Source organism: Pezoporus flaviventris, unplaced genomic scaffold (genome assembly GCF_033815535.1).
Source record: "Pezoporus flaviventris isolate CSIRO_AGI_PZ_B2104156 unplaced genomic scaffold, CSIRO_AGI_Pfla_v1 ptg000007l, whole genome shotgun sequence".
Classification (NCBI taxonomy): Eukaryota; Metazoa; Chordata; class Aves; order Psittaciformes; family Psittacidae; genus Pezoporus; species Pezoporus flaviventris.
This window is the reverse complement of record NW_026892555.1, coordinates 4944648-4961549: the sequence shown is the minus strand read 5'-3', so window position 1 is coordinate 4961549 and position 16902 is coordinate 4944648. Positions and strand designations below refer to the sequence as shown.

At 39.3% G+C, this 16902-nt stretch overlaps 1 protein-coding gene across 2 annotated transcripts in view; it reads right to left on the bottom strand.

Annotated features, from left to right (window-relative positions):
• Positions 1–16902, bottom strand: part of FAM135B (family with sequence similarity 135 member B) — a 192872-nt gene that overhangs the window by 128722 nt on the left and 47248 nt on the right. For both annotated transcript variants that reach the window (XR_009742414.1, XM_061447680.1), the window contains exon 2: positions 3230–3325. Coding sequence is in view for 1 of the 2 variants with exons in the window: in XM_061447680.1 (XP_061303664.1) it covers positions 3230–3306 (77 nt within the window). In the remaining variant the exon portion in view is untranslated. The remainder of the gene's footprint in view (positions 1–3229; positions 3326–16902) is intronic.

Below are 16902 nucleotides of genomic sequence, written 5' to 3'. Positions count from 1 at the left end.
GAAAACTTGAAAATGTTTTCCAGAAATTACATTACTTATGAGTCAACCTTTAGAACTCTGGCATCAAACAGCATTTCAAATCCTTTGGTTTGACCAAAGAAAAGCTTCTTTCTCTCCCCTATAGTAGCACCTACAGCATTTAACCTTTGATGTCTATAAATACTGAAACTTACAATTGAGCTTCAGAAGATAAATTTAACACTAATTGACTGAAGTAAACTACCTGCAACACAAAATACATGGATGACTGTTCCTGTTACATAAGCCAGAAACATATAACCATACCATATATTTTTAAAAAATCATTACTTTTGTATCTCAGTCACTTTTCAGTATTAACCATTTATACAGGTTAAGAGATTCAAATATCACAGGGTGCTACTCTGATAGATTAAGGAGCTTTCATTTCTTGTGGAGAGGGAAAGGTGCAACTGGCTGTGTGTGCGTACAGAATTCAAAATAGCTTCCAGTGCAATCAAAACTAGAACAAGACCATTACTGAAGGCCTTGCATTTTAAAGCACTTTTACTCTGTGGCTTACAGCCAGCAGATCGTGTTCTTAATCAAGTTTTATTATTAACCATCACCTAACGGCTTCAGAAGGGCTGATTCTCCCAGGATTCTTTTGCTAAATGTGTTGATTTATGCAATCCTTTATTTGCATGGAGTACTCTTCTCCAGGGGGCTCACTGCTGGCACAGACACACTCTCCCTAAAGACATTGTCTTTAGGACAGTTAGCCAAGACTGAGTGTTTTGGAAAATACTGTCCTGATTTATTCATAGGTACACAGTTCCAACCCAGGATTTTCAGCCTTCTGTCAGTAAGTCAGGCAGTAGCAGGACTGTTATGTATTTGTGGAGATACATAATCAGGCTTTTTTATTATGATTGTTTTTATTTGGTTTTGTACCAAAGTATCAAAAGGAAGAGTAAGTTACATAAATTATTATTAATACTGCTAGCTATTAATAGTGTTAACTATTAATACTGTTAATTATTATTAATACTGCTAAACCAACACATTAATAATATTGGGTTTATTGTTAAAAATCCTAACATGTTGTGTTCTCATAGAAATTAAGATTCACTTCAGCTCTGCTTCTGTGCTGATGGACAACCTTTCATAAATCACCTTTCTGGACTTCAGCAAGACAGATTGATATTGACTCAGTTTACAAGGCACTAAAAGAAGAAAAACACTAGTTAAATAGAAAATTCCCATCATTATTACTTCTACTACCTTTTCTTCTGGGAAGTTCATAAGTCAGTCCAAGATATCCCAGATGTCTATAGTGAATACCAGCAATGGCAATAGGGGAAAACAATAAGAAAGTGTGCTCAAGTTAAAATGAAATTTGGCAAGCTCATCTACTCCTTTTCTTCACACTTCCATACTACAGTGATAGGGGCTGCTGAGTAGATGAAACCAACGAAAGGACACTGATCATCAAATCTGAGGCACAATAAAGGATTTAGTTGGAAATGCAAACATTAAAACTATATGTATACACTATATAAATGCAATAGTGTGCAGGATACATAGAAAAATAACTGTAAACAAATTAATGCAGTATAACCTGTAGTACTGTGTGTTTGGAATATTAATCAGTAAAACAAGGTGAGTACCAGTGGGGAAAAAAGCAAGGGTAATTAGAAGCTCATTAGTATGACAGCAGAATATATTAACTGTGTTAATGCCAGGTTTACCCCACACCAGAGATTTGATGTAACTGTCAAAGCCAACAAAAGGAGTTTATGGAAATTATAGAATGCAAAAGCAGACTAATATGACAAAAAACAGGCAGCCCATCACACAGTAACATCCAAAGTGGGAGGATTCCCAGCTAACCTCTATACATCCTACCATCTAAGTCCAAAACAATCACTGAACCCACAGACAAGTGTTGATTTTCAAATGTGAGGAAGATCAAAGACATTTACATGCATCACCAGAAACCAAGAAAAAAATCTATAGCTAGAGTTATCTTCTAAGGTCATAAGGACCAGAAGACACAGGAGGGTTCTTTTATAACTCAGATAAACCAAACAACCCAAGCACAGAGCACTTTATACGTGTGCATATATATATATATATATATATATATATATATGACAAGTACTTGGTATAGTCAGAATGCTTTCTAACATAAAGTTAGTGTTTATTCACTTGAAGATGTGAACAGAATGACAGATGCCAGATGTTAAAACAAAATAGAGACATGTTTCCTTCATTTAAGTTCACAGCATCTTTCCCACATAACTCGTCACAGTAAAAACACAAGAAGCCTGTATACAGATAGGAACAACTCTAACGTATCTATCCCAATACTTGAAACAATTCCATGGTTTCCTTGCAGGAAATGGTGTTTTTGATGAGCAAACCTGCTGTGAACCACCCCTGTACCAAGCTAAGGCTTGAGAGAAAGTATTTAGGGCTCTGTATTCATCAGTCCTCATAGAGTAAAGAAAATGAGACTTCACTAGACCCATTGTTGTCCGTGAAGTACCTTCTTTTGACCTATTTGGGTCTTCTGGTCTCCTCAAAAAGTGTTTCTTTACCTTATCTTTTCCTCACTGAGTAACACATATAAGATACAATATGCAAGAAGAGTAACAACTCACCCTTGGTCAGGCTTCTCCACAGCCACCAGGTTGTTAAAAAAAAACTATTAGGAAGAGCGGCGCAAAAGAATAGGGCAAATTAAGTAAAGCAGAAGTTGTACATGTTCTTCTAACTTAGGGGGATGTGAAAAAACAGTATATCCACCAGAAACAGAGCTTTAGGCAAACATGAGCATTTATTTTCCCTTGTGAAATGCTGAGATTTAGCTAATTTCATTAAAAGAATATAGCCATCAGATTTATGACCCTAAAATGAACATGTTTCCCTTATAGTTCAATACAGCTGTAATTTCACACAGGCTCAAAAGCAGCCCAGAAGCATTTAAAGCAGCTATTGTACTTATATCTGAACAGATGCTTAAAGTAATTTGGAGCATTACAGCATTGTATTACAAAAACAAGTCAGTCAGTCTGACTTTATAGTGAAAGTAATGTACATTGATCTTCCTTGACAGCAATGAAAGCCCAATGACATCCTTCTCTGCCTTGAAGATTGCATGAAATATAACTGCATTTGGCAGAAAAGAACCTGTTTTGCAGTTTAACTCTTTTCTGTAAACTCCTCCTGTGTTATCAGCTGTAAATTAATGGAAACATCAACTCACCCTCTCTGGAAGAGGTCCACATTATGGAATTTGTGTAGCTCCACAGAAAACTCGACCGTTCCCTGGACCTCAGACATGATTTTTTCAGGTCATCACCTAAACAACACATATATAGAGGCATTATGAACATTTGAAGTATTTTGCTTAACAAAACCCATGAATGGATTACTACTTTTTGTTCAGCATCTTTGGGTTCATGCAAAGCTTGAAATTGACTGAAATAAACTGGAACCTTTCCAGCAATATCACTGGGCTCCATCTTCAGGAAAACTTGCTAAAAGCCAGATCAAAGCAGTAATTAAGAGAGGTAAAAAGTCTAATTAAGCCTGAGGACAGAATGATAATATTATGCAAAGTATAAGAAGCAAAAAGTAAATAACATATTATGTGCAAGAATCTCAGAGCAAATTTTAATTAACTCTCTTGCTACTCTCATATGGGAAATTGATTTTTTCCTTCCCATTTTATCAAATGGCAGATATCCAGGGTCAGCAGAGCTCATTTCTATAAAAGCACAGGCCCAAAAGACAAAAGCCTTAGACAGATGAGAACAAGAATTCAGCTGCCTCTTGCTTTTGACCCTTCCTATGACTTAACTAAAGTCCCAGAAGGGAAGCTTCTGAAGAAATATGAATAATTTAAACATTAATGAATGAGATTATTCTAAGGAAAATGCTGGCGATCAAATCAACTAATAGGCCACAACAGCCAGATCACAATTTGAAGCGTTACAGCCACTTACAGATAATATCTCATAAATTCATCAAAATCATAGAATAATCCAGGTTAGAAGCAACCTCAAGGAATCTTTGCGAAAGTACATTTCCAAACCAGCCCTACTTAATACACCAGTGTAAACCCTCAACATTCCCCTAATTGCAGCAGAGGAAAGCCAAGGGCTTTTACAGATTTTGGACAGATTTTGAATTTTCTATTTACCTTTTTCTCCTTTCCTCCCCTCAAGTTTACTTCTAGCAATCTGCAAGCTGTCTGGAAATTGCCTGTAGCATCATAGATCTCTACAGATAGAGATCTTTAACATGTTCAAAAGCATCATTTTAGTAGCTGTTTGATAGCACCCAAGTACAAACTCCGAGCATGACCCATGTCAGGGCTGCTAATAATCCCCCTGTCTGAGACATAGGTGCTTTAAGAGCATAGAGCTCAGACTGCCAAGCGAAGAATTTCTCCATATGTACTAATCAGTAATTTCCATGGCACTCAAAGATTTTACTGCTTCTTCCAATGAATCAGGAATGAAAAGGACATTGATACATGAAGTCCTCAGACAAGCATTAGGCTGTAGCTTTCTGACAAGTTTCAGTGCTCACTCTTGATTAGTAATTTTCCAACTGACTGGTTTATTACACTGATTATTTTAAACTATGTTTTCATTCTGGCTGTCCTCTCATTTTCAAATGAGAGGACATTTTTCAAAAAGTACTCATTTTTCAAAAAGTACTCATCCCAGAGTTAAAAGGTTGTTGATTTTTCATTCAAAAACTAATAGTGCAGATGCTGACTTTGGAATGACAAGAATGGGACACGAGATGAATGCAATATATGTAACACACATTTATAACTGTGAGAAAGAAAAGGTCAATGCTCTGTTCCTGGCAGTGGTCAAGGTCAGGTTGGACAGGGCCTTGGGCAACATGGTCTAGTGTGAAGTGTCCCCACCCATGGCAGGAGGGCTGGAATTAGATGATCTTCAGGTCCTTTCCAACCCAAACCATTCTACGATTCTATGATAATTGCTAACCTATCCATCTGGCTCTCTAATATACCTCCAAGGTAAGGAACTTTACATTAGCCCATGTTAGGTATGATTTAGGAGCAGCAAAGGAAACTTGAAACTTGACAAAGTGCCATTCTGTTTTTCTTTCCTTGTTTCAACAGGAATGAGACTAATTCTCTCTTCTTTTACCTTTCTGCACTCGTTTCTAAGGAGCTGTATATTGTTTATAAGGAATGTGTATGATATATCCACCTGGCTATGTGAGTTATAGTCTCGTCTCAGGGTGCAGTATCAAAGCAAAGCAGACTGCATGTAGGAAGACAAGAGAAAACCACGCAATGTTACAAAGCAATACTCTGACAAGGTATTAGCCTCAAGAAGAGTGCTAACTGGAAGAATTGCCTCTGGATAAGCCTGCATGTTGTGCTGAGGCATTTTTCCCTAGACCAAAATCTCAGGATCAAAGGAAACTCCATGCTTTTGAAGATAACCAGTTTAAAGAGGAGAGGTGGAGTGGATGACCAGCCAGTTCAGACCAACACCAATACTGTCAAAGACAGAAAGTATAACATGAAAATAGGGTTAGCTAGGGTAAAAGAAAAAGTAAATGCATGGGAATACACGCAAAGGTATTCTCTGTATTTACATTTTATTTTGCATGCTTTATAACATTTTATTTTGCATGCTTTATACCTTTACAGAAAAAATGTGAAAGAATTGTCCTAAAAAAAACCCCAGCTGTTTCCATAACTTATTTGCCTCACTGATCACCAGAATGAAGGAGTAAATAAGTAGTACACCAGGTTGGAATTCTGTCCACCCCACCAGCACACCAGAGGATCAGAGCCCACAAATACTACATCAGATGTCTATATGGACTGAGCCCCCAGGAGCAGAGATAGGGAACACATGACAGGTACTAAAAGGAGGCTCTGGAGCAGCTTATCATCATGGCACTTAGAAAGGTTCAAAGAAAACCTGCTCAGAGACATGGACATCATTCTTCAATGAAAGAAGCTCTGAAATTTGGTAAAACAGCTGCAGGCACCACTGGATCAAGAAAACGCAAGTGCTTAAAATGATGCACCAAGGTACGAGGTGCCTGCTTAAAGGAACCTGATCGTAGCCCTTCAAAATCCAAGGTTTGTGAAAGACATCTGACCATCCTTTACTCACTGATCAATGTGCAGGACAACCTTGGTTGAGATATTGCCAGCACTGAAATATCATCATTTATCTAGTGAGAAGTTTGTTAAAGAAAAACACAGAGGTAATTCTTGGGAAGGCTTTAGTACACTATCGTGGTTTAAACCCAGCCAAACAGCTCGTTCACTCACTCCCCCCTCTTCCTCCCTCTTTCTTTCCTTCCACACCCCCCTCCCCCTTCCCAGCTCCTGGAGGGATCGGGAGGAGAATCGAAAGAATGTAATTCCCATGGGCTGAGATAAAAACAGTCCAGTAACTAAGGTATAACACAAATCACTACTGCTACCACCAATGATAATAATGATAATAGAAAATAACAAGGGAAGAGAATATGATATGACCTGCCGAAATGAGCCCAATCCAGAAGAACCCTTCTGAGTAACTCCCAGTTACCTCCCCGGGCATGACGTGCTGTGGTATGGAATACCTCTTTGGCTAGCCTGGGTCAGGTGTCCTGTCTCTGCTTCCTTCCGGCTTCCCCTCCTCCCTGGCAGAGCATGAGGCTCACAAAGTCCTTGGTCAGAGTAAACATTACTGAGCAGCAACTAATAACATCGGTGTTATCAGCGCTGCTCCCAGGCTGAAAGTCAAAAACACAGCACTGCACCAGCTACCACGAAGGAGAAAAATTGACAGTGTTTTTTTTAAATGCCTGTTTATAAGTCAAAATCTTTACATTTTCTAGAAGAGAACTGAAGGCAACACTAGCAAATATCAATGTGAAGCTACTAAACTACTAAAGCAACATGGGAAGTGTTTTTGGCATATGCTTCTGTAAAAGCAGTCTCCATGATCTTTTTCATCACTCCAAAGCACTGGAATGTTTCATAAGGTGCTGCTAGTGCCAACGTTTGTGCTCTGCTGTCCTACATGTACCAATGTTACAAGTCAGGTCACCACTTTGACAGTCTGTCCTTCCAACTACAGCTGGTGTCCTGGCAAGAGACAGTTAATTTCAATTGGGATTTTACTTGCAGCAAGAAGACAATAACTGAAAATCGGAATCTTTTATGCAAATAAAACTCTATGAAAATCTGTATGTTTAAAGATTAGAGACTGTCTCACTTGCATTTTTAAGGGAAAGCTTCATTTTACTCCCCATATCTCCATTGTTGGCAGTGGTGGTGCCTTCTGTATTCGAGATAGTACAACATACAATACTGGCCATACTGCAAAAGCTTTATCCATCTTTATCCTCCATTGCTCTCTGCATCTTTTTGATTCACAGTATTTGTGTGAATGACACTTTAGAGATACAGTCAACTGACTGAGCCCTCTGACAGCAGACTAGTAGCTGATTATGTACCACACACACACAACTGTTAAACGCCTTGAAGTTAAAAACAAGCCTGTCAATTTTCTGCTGCAATCAGCATCAACCCAACCAAGGGGAGTAGAAGAAGGTGAGATGGGGACAGAACAGGGTGGAAATAAGGACAGGACACTGCGTGCTCTGAAAGTCCATGAACTTTCCAGCATTTGTTCAATCATATCTGAGCGAAAAATCAAGCAGACTTTTTCAGTGCTTTCACTATTCCTGTCCCTCTCTATCACAGGAGCCGGGAAAAAAAGAAAAAGAGAAAAGAGAAAAATACCAATGACAAAAGAACAAAACACCATGTGATAAAGGGCAGTGACTCATAAATCTAGAGACATTCATCTAAGAGAATACAGCTGGAAAATGAAGCTCCTGGAAAAACAGCACATATTATCTTCAATATCGCACCACTGTCCTTACTGCTTTTAAAGCTTTTATTTCATTGTTAATTTCTTCAGAAACAGGCATTTGTTGTGAGCTGGCCTTAATTTATTTATTTATTTCTTAAGAATTCCTTGATTAAGTGTTTAGAAGTCACAGTGAGATACCCTTATTCTCCTCTCTACAAATGACTTCACCTGCTGTAAAATTCTGAGTAAGGAACAGTAGGAGAATGATAAACACACAGGAATATGCTCTGAGAATAAAGAATTAGAAGAAGCAGACATTAAACCAAGTCTCTTTTTCTGTTTATTTTTCTTTATTAATTAAATTGCTCCAATGTTCACCTTCATGCAGCTGAACTGGATCCCAGTTCTTACAGCAGTGATTGCATCTCAATAGCCATGTCTGAGCATGCATTAATTGCTTGAGTCAAAGCAGCCACAATGTCAGTAAGTCCTTTCAGTACAACACTGTCATTAACCCTTCTCTGGCATACAGAACCTCTCACTTTTTTTCTCCATGCCCCAGGAAAATGGGAAACATGAGGTCTTCAGCAAAACAATGATTTCAAAAGGTAAGACCTCATTTTGTTAAAATCAATCAAGCCAGTAATTCTTGTCTAAGGTTTTGGGTGATCCAAGGTACCTCCTTTACACTTTTAAAAGGAGGCAGTCTAAACGCAATACTAAAGATATGAAGAATGAGAAGGCTTGTTTAACAAAACTAAGTAGTTACAATATTTTACATTGTATCCTTTCTTGGTACAAATCACCAACAAAATAAGGCTTAGAACCTGGATATCTCATAAATATAATATTTTTAGACTGTTCTAGGATAGAGCTGGCATTTAATTTTATTCAGAATACCTCTTATTTTCCTAAAATGATTTTGTTTGTTTTCCCAGCATTGCTTAGGCATTTACACCATGCTCAGGTCCCACACTGTCCAATACATTCCTATTACCTACCACCATTCCTTTGACATAATACATAAATATTATTCCTTTAGCCTATGGACCACCCTTGTGAAATGTCTGTGAAATGTCCATAAACATCCACAAATGTCAACCAAATGTGTGTTGAGTTCATTTAGTCAGTGGCTTTGGTCTTCGTATGTTATGACGGTGACTGGACAGGAGAGGTGATGTGATTGCATGGAGTTACAAGGCACCAAAGCCAGCTCAGGTCCAGTCACCGTTGCACTTGCACTGCCTGCAAGGCTTGTCCTCCATTGTTTCAGGTGGTTCTTGCTATAGTAATTTCCACAACATGCAATTCAAATCATGGGTTACAGCAATTTAAAGTTATGTCCATTACAAACTCCATCCCTGGTTTCCTTGGGCCAGCTGTCCTGGGTTCAGCAGTAGCCGTCATTTTTTTCCTTCTTAGTAGCTGGTGCAGTGCTGTGTTTATGACTTTCGGCCTGGGAACAACGCTGATAACCCTGATGTTTTTAGTTGTTGCTCAGGAATGCATACTCTGACCAAGGACTTTCTGGGTCTCATGCTCTGCCAGGGAGGAGGGGAAGTTGGGAGGAAGCAGAGACAGGACACCTGACCCAGGCTAGCCAAAGAGGTATTCCATACCACAGCACATCACGCCCACTATATAAACTGGGGGCAGTGCCTGGAAGGGCTAGATCACTGCTCGGGTCGGGCTGGGTACTGGTCGGTGGGTGATGAGCGGTTGTATTCTCTTCCCATGTTATTTCCCTTATCTTTATTATTGGTGGCAGCAGTAGTGGTTTGTGTTATACCTTAGTTACTGGACTGTTCTTATCTCAGCCCATGGGAGTTACATTCTTTAGATTCTCCTCCCCATCCCTCCGGGAGTGGGGGAGGAAAGAGGGGTGTGGGAATGAGCGAGCGGCTGTGTGGTTCTGGGTTGCTGGCTGGGCTTAAACCACAAAAGCCATGTTGTAGGGTTTAACATTGCAATAAACTCCTCTTCTTGTTCTTAGCCTGGCTAGTAACAAGGGATCCCTGATACAGTACTTCTCATGATGTGCAACTCAAATCATGGATTGTCTTCATCCAGTTTGGCAGCATTCAGCAGCGGTGTGACTTTGTTCAGGTTTGATACGCCACTGTTAGCCTCCACTCTTCGTTAGACTTTTGCACTGGCCATATGAACAAGTCTTACTGATCACTCCTTGGGTCTCTGGTAGCCAAGGCCTTGGTTGGAGCACATGAGGAAGACCTCCCTTTCTTGTCTTGTTTAAACATTTATTGGGTCAGTCTGTCCACAGTGGAGATACAGGCACACATGGAGGGAGTGAGATTATCTTTGTATTCTTGGAGCTGTCTGGCCAGTTCATCTGTACTTGATGCCTCCACATCTCTCCAGTGTGACATCAGTGCATTTCATACAAACTTCTACCACATGGACCGCATGCACCAGATTTCCTGTGAGTCTTTGAATGCTAGGTCATTATAGATCACCTCCAACACAACTAATTTCCTCAGATACTGAGCACATCTCTCAGTGCTAGCCCATCTGCTTTGGGAATTTTCAAATTCTTCCTTGAAGGGATGCTTGTCCTTCACACTTGACAGGAGTCATTGAGAAAGACTGAGGACTCCTGCCTGTTTTCCAGCTCCTTTATCAATAGTCTTACCCTCAGCAAAGGATTCCAGCTGTCAGGCTTCCTTACCCTCTAATTCCTGGAAATGCTCAAGGCCAGGATGAACAGGATTTTGAGCAACTTGGTCTAGTGGAAGGTGTCCCTGCCTGTGCCAGGGGGGTTGGAACTGGATGAGCTTTAAGATCCCTTCCAATATGAACTGTTCTATGATTCTATGATGATATGGTTTGATGATCTTAAAGGTGTTTTCCAGCCTAAATGATTCTATGATTCTATGACTTAGAACTTCACCAGAAGTCTTGTTAGTTTGTTTCCTAAACGTACATACAAAATCCACTTTCAGATCTTTCAGTGAACTTTTAGGTCACTGCTTCTGTGATTTATCTGTTTGTTTTAATATGTATTACCATTTCAAGCTTCAGTCTCAAGTTTTCTTCAGAAATCATGTTATCCTTAGCCATGAGAAACCTCCTAATGCTCCTTTTAGTCATGGAAGTATCGGGGATTATTTTGTAAGATCTCCAATCATTACAACCATCTAACATTGCCCAGTATATTTTACAGAATGATAGTATTGCAGCACAAGATAGCAATAATCCCTTACAGCTCTTTAGCTAAGGTTTTTAGGTTTCCAGTCTCCTGTAATCCTTTGCATTTTTTCTTCAATATGCAAGCCAAAGCAAAGGCTTGTGACACAAGTAAAACCAAATGCAAGGCACATAGTTTCATTCAATCATATCTATTTAACTTGGTTTTCCACTGCATAAGCATTCAGCCTAGTTCAAAATGTTAAAGGCTAATTTATTATTTTCTACTCTAAAGAGCTAACTCAGTTTGGATACAAGCCCTGAAAATAATCTTCCAACATTAAAAAAAAAAGAGAAAGTTTGCTGTTCAATGTTCTCAGGAAAATCAGTACTCTCAAGTTTGTCAGATGCATTAAGCATATGTTCATTAAAAGTGCAACACCATGAATCACTTTTCTCAAGGTTTGCTGATTGTTACCACCAAACCTGATGAGTTAGAGATGTAGAAGACAAATAACAAATGATCCTTTAAAGAATTACTCATAACCCAAAGAGTATTCAGAGTGGAGCAAATAAAGGAGCAGTTTTGTTTTATGTGACTTTTTTTTGCACTTATGTACTCCACTGTTCTTTTTCTTTTTCAAGCACAACTGGAATTCACAAAGTACCAGTGAAACACTAGGGGTAGGAGCACATTTAACCTCCAGCAGCAGAATTAGTCTTATGAGTAAAATCACTTGCACCTCACAGTTGAAACCTTCAATCCAGATCTATAACTTCAAACATACAGTCCACATAGTCATGGGTGAAAAAAGAGTGTTTCAAATGAATCCAAAGAAAGTAGCTTGAGAAAACAAGGCAACAATTTACTTAAATCTGTCTCACATTCTGTTAGTAGAACCAATTCATGATGGAGAATTTGCACAGGTCACCAGATTCAGAATGCTGAGAAATAATGGTCTAGATCATACCCTTCATAAACTGGTCATTTCAAGGGTATTTAGATGGAGGAATAAAACTACTAGGGAAAAAACAAAACAGAGCCAAAACCAAACAGGTTGTGCCAGAGGATATATAGGGCAGAACTGAATGAGAGCCAGAATAATTTCAGGTGCCAGTAGGCTGCTCTTAAGAGATATAAAGCCTTTGAGCTATTACGCAGGATTAAATGTGAGCACAGCTGTGCAAATTTAGGTCAGGTCACTCAGAAAAAAAGAATGAAGAGCAACCTCATTTTGTCCTCTGTTTGCGTGTGCCTGTCAGGACACCAGTTCTGAGTTCAGCTCAGCACAAATCACTATCTGCTTACACCAGTTAATAATAACCTGCTGCTGGTATTGTGCACAAAATGAAACAGCAGGGAAAATTCAGACAGAAGAGGAGGGAGTGAAAAACAGAAGGAAAAAGGAGATAATACAGACTTTCACCTGGACTAATTCCCCACTGCTATATAATCCTCTCTTCTTCACACCTTCCCTACCTTTTCCTTTCCTAACTTGTATTTCTTCTTTACAGCCTTCAATAGAGAATGAGGTTTTAAAATTTCATGCACAACATGAGAGCTAAAACTCCAGACTCCTAAGAACATCATCATCTTCAATCTTCAGCAGTGTCTTATTTCCACTGTTCATCTGAGGCTTTTCTTCTGATATTCCCATTGTCAGTCTTAGAAACACAAAGTGCATCAAAAAGCAGCAAGTTATTTGAAACCTATTTAAAACACTCAGACAGAATTAGCCATTGTTATCACATTTGACTGTGATCCCCTCACTAATAAGCGCTATATTCTTCTCAGTCTGTTTTTTGGGTTTTTTTTTGTTGGTTTCATACAGGAAATTAGAGCTCTTTAGACACTGACTATATCTTTTTTTTTTTTTTCCCTGTACTTATAAAAGAGCCTTTTGTAAGTCAGGTATGAGCTTAAGTTCTACTTGACTTCATACCCGACTGATCTCCAAATTGCATGGGCATAGGTCTATACTAAGTCCCTGGAAGTATATCAGGATGTTTGACTTCATTCAAATATTTAGAAGAAGCTAAAGGTCAATTCTGTCTGTCTTCTGAATAGGCCACATCTGGATGTGACAGCAAGTTGATCAAGAACCTCCCTGGAAATATTACAGCATCAGGTGCTCTAGGGCTGGAAAGGAGATTAAGAAGATGGATGATATGCACCCTCTTGTAAAAGATACGTGGCTGCTTGATGCATAAGTAAAGCAAGTATCTGATTTTGAGCACAAATGGTCATGTCAATAGAGACATCATGAAAGATTCCAAGTAGATAACAGAGGGACTTGAGCATCACCATGATGCTATTAACTAGTGACAGCTAATAAACTAGTAACAGTTAAGACAGTGAAAGGTGAATGGCTTATGGCTTTGGGCACTGTTCTGACTGTATTTCCATTTCTGGTCATGAAAAGTTTCATGGCACTCTGCTGTAAAATCAGCTGTCCTTGTCAGATTTTAAATGCTTATATTGCATTTTGCCTGATCAAAATCACTTGGACAAGGTATATTCTCCTTTAGATGTTCTGAGAACATCCTAAGTAAGCACATACTTTACATTAATCCCACTGATTTTCCCTGTTTGTGAAACATTTGAAGCATAGTCATTTGCCCATGAGATTAATCTCACTAAATAGAAATACCTTCATATGGATGAGGTGCTTAGTCGTGCTATAGTCAATAGAGATCTAGCAAATACACTCAGAAAGGTTCACGTGACTACTGGTACGTACTGTGCTCACTACCAAGGGAGCTAAAGGTAACTTGCTCAGATGTAGACATGTAGGCTTAGTCCACATCTAGTTAGATTAATGTAACTGATAGCAAAATGGCACATATAATCAGGGTTTTGAATGTGTCTGCAGAATCACACATGTAAAGGGTGAGAGAGACAGAATATGTGTGTCTCTATAGATACTATTGCCTTATATGTGTTTTTAAAAGATAAAGAAAAAACCCCAGCATTTCCTCAAAACTTAATGATACAACATTTTGCCTTTATTTCCCCTCAACCATTTTGCCTTGTATGACGCATATGAAGACATTTAGCTGGAATCAAGTGGGAGTATCACTGGATTGCAAGGTGTTCAGCTCTTAGAAGATGGAAAATGCCAAAGATAAGGTTGACCATGGAATCTCCATTATCTCCTTACCTAATGCAATCCATTGTGTTATTATCAGACCAAGATCTACAAAAAGACTGCTGCCTTTTTCCGTGTTCAAGACAGACAAGATCTGGGAATGAGAATGAACTCTTTAGAAGAGTCTCCTTCTTTTTTTTTTGGATTTCAGATGTGCTCTAAGGAAGATAAGGGATCCCAGGAAACAAAAGTGGACTGCTGGTTCTGTGCATATTTATCAAGTCAGGTTCTCTGATGTCTTGATCATCTGATCCAGTTAAAGACTCTTCACACAGCCATTTTTATTTAATAGAATTCTCTGAAATTGCTAACAAAGCAACCACTATCAGCAGCTGTGTTAAGGTTTCATATGGAATCATTGAAGCCACTCGATGCTCGTAAGGAGCTGTTGAATTGTATATTTGCAGTGCTGGACCAAACGAGACTCATGCACTGAGCAAGAGAAGAGCTAAGAGCACTGAAAGCTTGACAAGCAGTTGTGTGTTCGATTATTATCACCAAAAACACTCAAAGGCTGGGACAGTGAAGGAAGAAGATAAGGATGCTGGAGACAGAACTTGACAGAGAGAGACAGTCAGAGTAGCATCAGCAGAGCTAGGGTCTCAGTACTACAGGATGAAGGGATATTTGCAATACTGAAATGGTGTTTTACTCTCAGGTTCACAAAAAAATAAAACAACCAAATATTTAATTTTTTTTTTAATAGCCTTCTTCATCTGTAAAATATTTAACAAATTTCACACAAATGTCAAAGCAAATGTTTATCCCAAAGGGCATTGACTACTGTAGAAAGTAAAAAACCTGTAGACAATTTTCCATTACAGTGGGTCTTTGGACGGAGAGTAAATATTAAACTGGAATGCAATAACAGGAACAGACGCTGGTTTAGAGCAGTAGGATTTAAATAATGGCAATAAAATATGCAGAGCCATAATCAGAATGTTGACGTATTTTAAGTGCTTGGGGCCATGTTGATATAAATAACTGCATCACATTTTGCCATAGAGCAAGGACTAAATTGGGTAGTTTACAAACAGAGGAAAAGGCTGACTTCTTTGGCATTGCTTGATTTGTGATAAAAAAAGAAAGGGCCAAGTGAGCCATTGCTGGACATGAAGCCAACAGAACAAGGTTTGAGGTACAGTTGCTGAGTAAAAGGAGGCTTGTAGAGTCTATCAAAACAAGAAAAACATCATTCTCAAATTCAGGCCAATGTCCTGGCAAACTTCACCAGAAGGATGGCTTTGCATAGCTAGCAAGTTTTCCTCACAAAAGGACAGTAATTTTTCCTGGAAGCCTTGGTTCCTATTCCAGTCTCAGGTCATCTGTCCATCAAGCTTTGCCTGACAAACCTGTCATGTTGGTCTTGGTCATCTCATGGATCCAATGACTCTTCTCAAATGAGTAACAGCTTGCTGGATGGATCATGAGCTCTTGAGGTTCATTTGGATGGGAAGATGGATTTCCCTTTGAAGAGCTGGGGGCACTGACAATAACATGTGACAAATGACTGATTTTCCAAAGCATCTAAGTGTTTGAGTTGGCACTGTCCTTAACACACTTATTGAGTTGCAAAGCAAATTGTGCCTGAAGAGTAAAGATATATGCTAACAAGACAAAGATATCCAACCTGGGGCTATTTCCCTAAAATCCTCTTTCTTGTGCCTAAATACCTCCAGCCATGCAAGCTTGGGCAATGCAGACAGATTTCTAGTAAGGCTGAGGCAACCATTGTGCCACACCACCTCCACGTCCCTTCAAGCTCTGCTTTCCTAGCAATGATTAAGTGTAAGCAGATTCAATGTCCATAGAATACTGGAGATGTACCAGCAGTAATCTGCACATTTCTGATGCAGATAACACTCTGGTAGCTGCAGCACAGAATGCACAGTAGGAAAACACTCTGCAGCTGTTTTGCAGCCTGTAATGAACTACATACAGCCACAATTTACACTGGCACCAGGGCCCAAACAGGCTGGATTAAGACAACCAGGGTACCCATAACCTGAAGTTATAGAAACCACTATTTAGACACAGCCCTCAGTTTGCAAGGTCTAAGCAGATGGCAGGAGAATTTGCTTCTTGCCAAAATCAGGCAGAACTGTGTTGCTATCAGCTGTACACCCTGGAGAGAATCGCCTGCTGAGGCGTGGGCAACTGAGAAACTTTCTCCTTTCAAATCGGGCTTCTGAGGCCGCGCTGCTTTCCAATGGAATTAAACTGCATTCATTGCTGAGCTGTTATTCTGTCATTTTTAGCACAGACCAAGCCCTGAAATCTTCTGAGCGGTATTGCCCTTCATGGTCTTCAGTGGGGTTGATATGAAGTAACAGAAGGAACTCAGTTTTGGATCTAAATGGTCATGGGAGCCTCTTGTGGGAACTGATTATCTTTACAACTAGTGGAAAGACCTGTTATGTACAAACTTCCTTATTCCATGAGTTACTGAGTGCCTTATAAACAAAGGGTTGAAGGTTTCTTATAAGCAAAGGGTTGAAGGATGACAGTAACAAAGCTGAAAGATGGAAGCAGCAGGGTTTTAACCTTGTGATCACTCCAAAAGCTGAGGCAGAGAGGAATGACATCAAAAGATATGTAATCTTTTCATTACAACATCAACACTATTTCAAACTATAAAAATGATGGGCAGCAGTTCCAGTAACAGTCACTGGAGAATAAAGGCAATGCAGAAATATACATAGCAAACCCATCTTTGGTTCCTTTTCCCTCAGTATCCCATCTCTAGCAAGTCACAGAAGAAAGCTGGG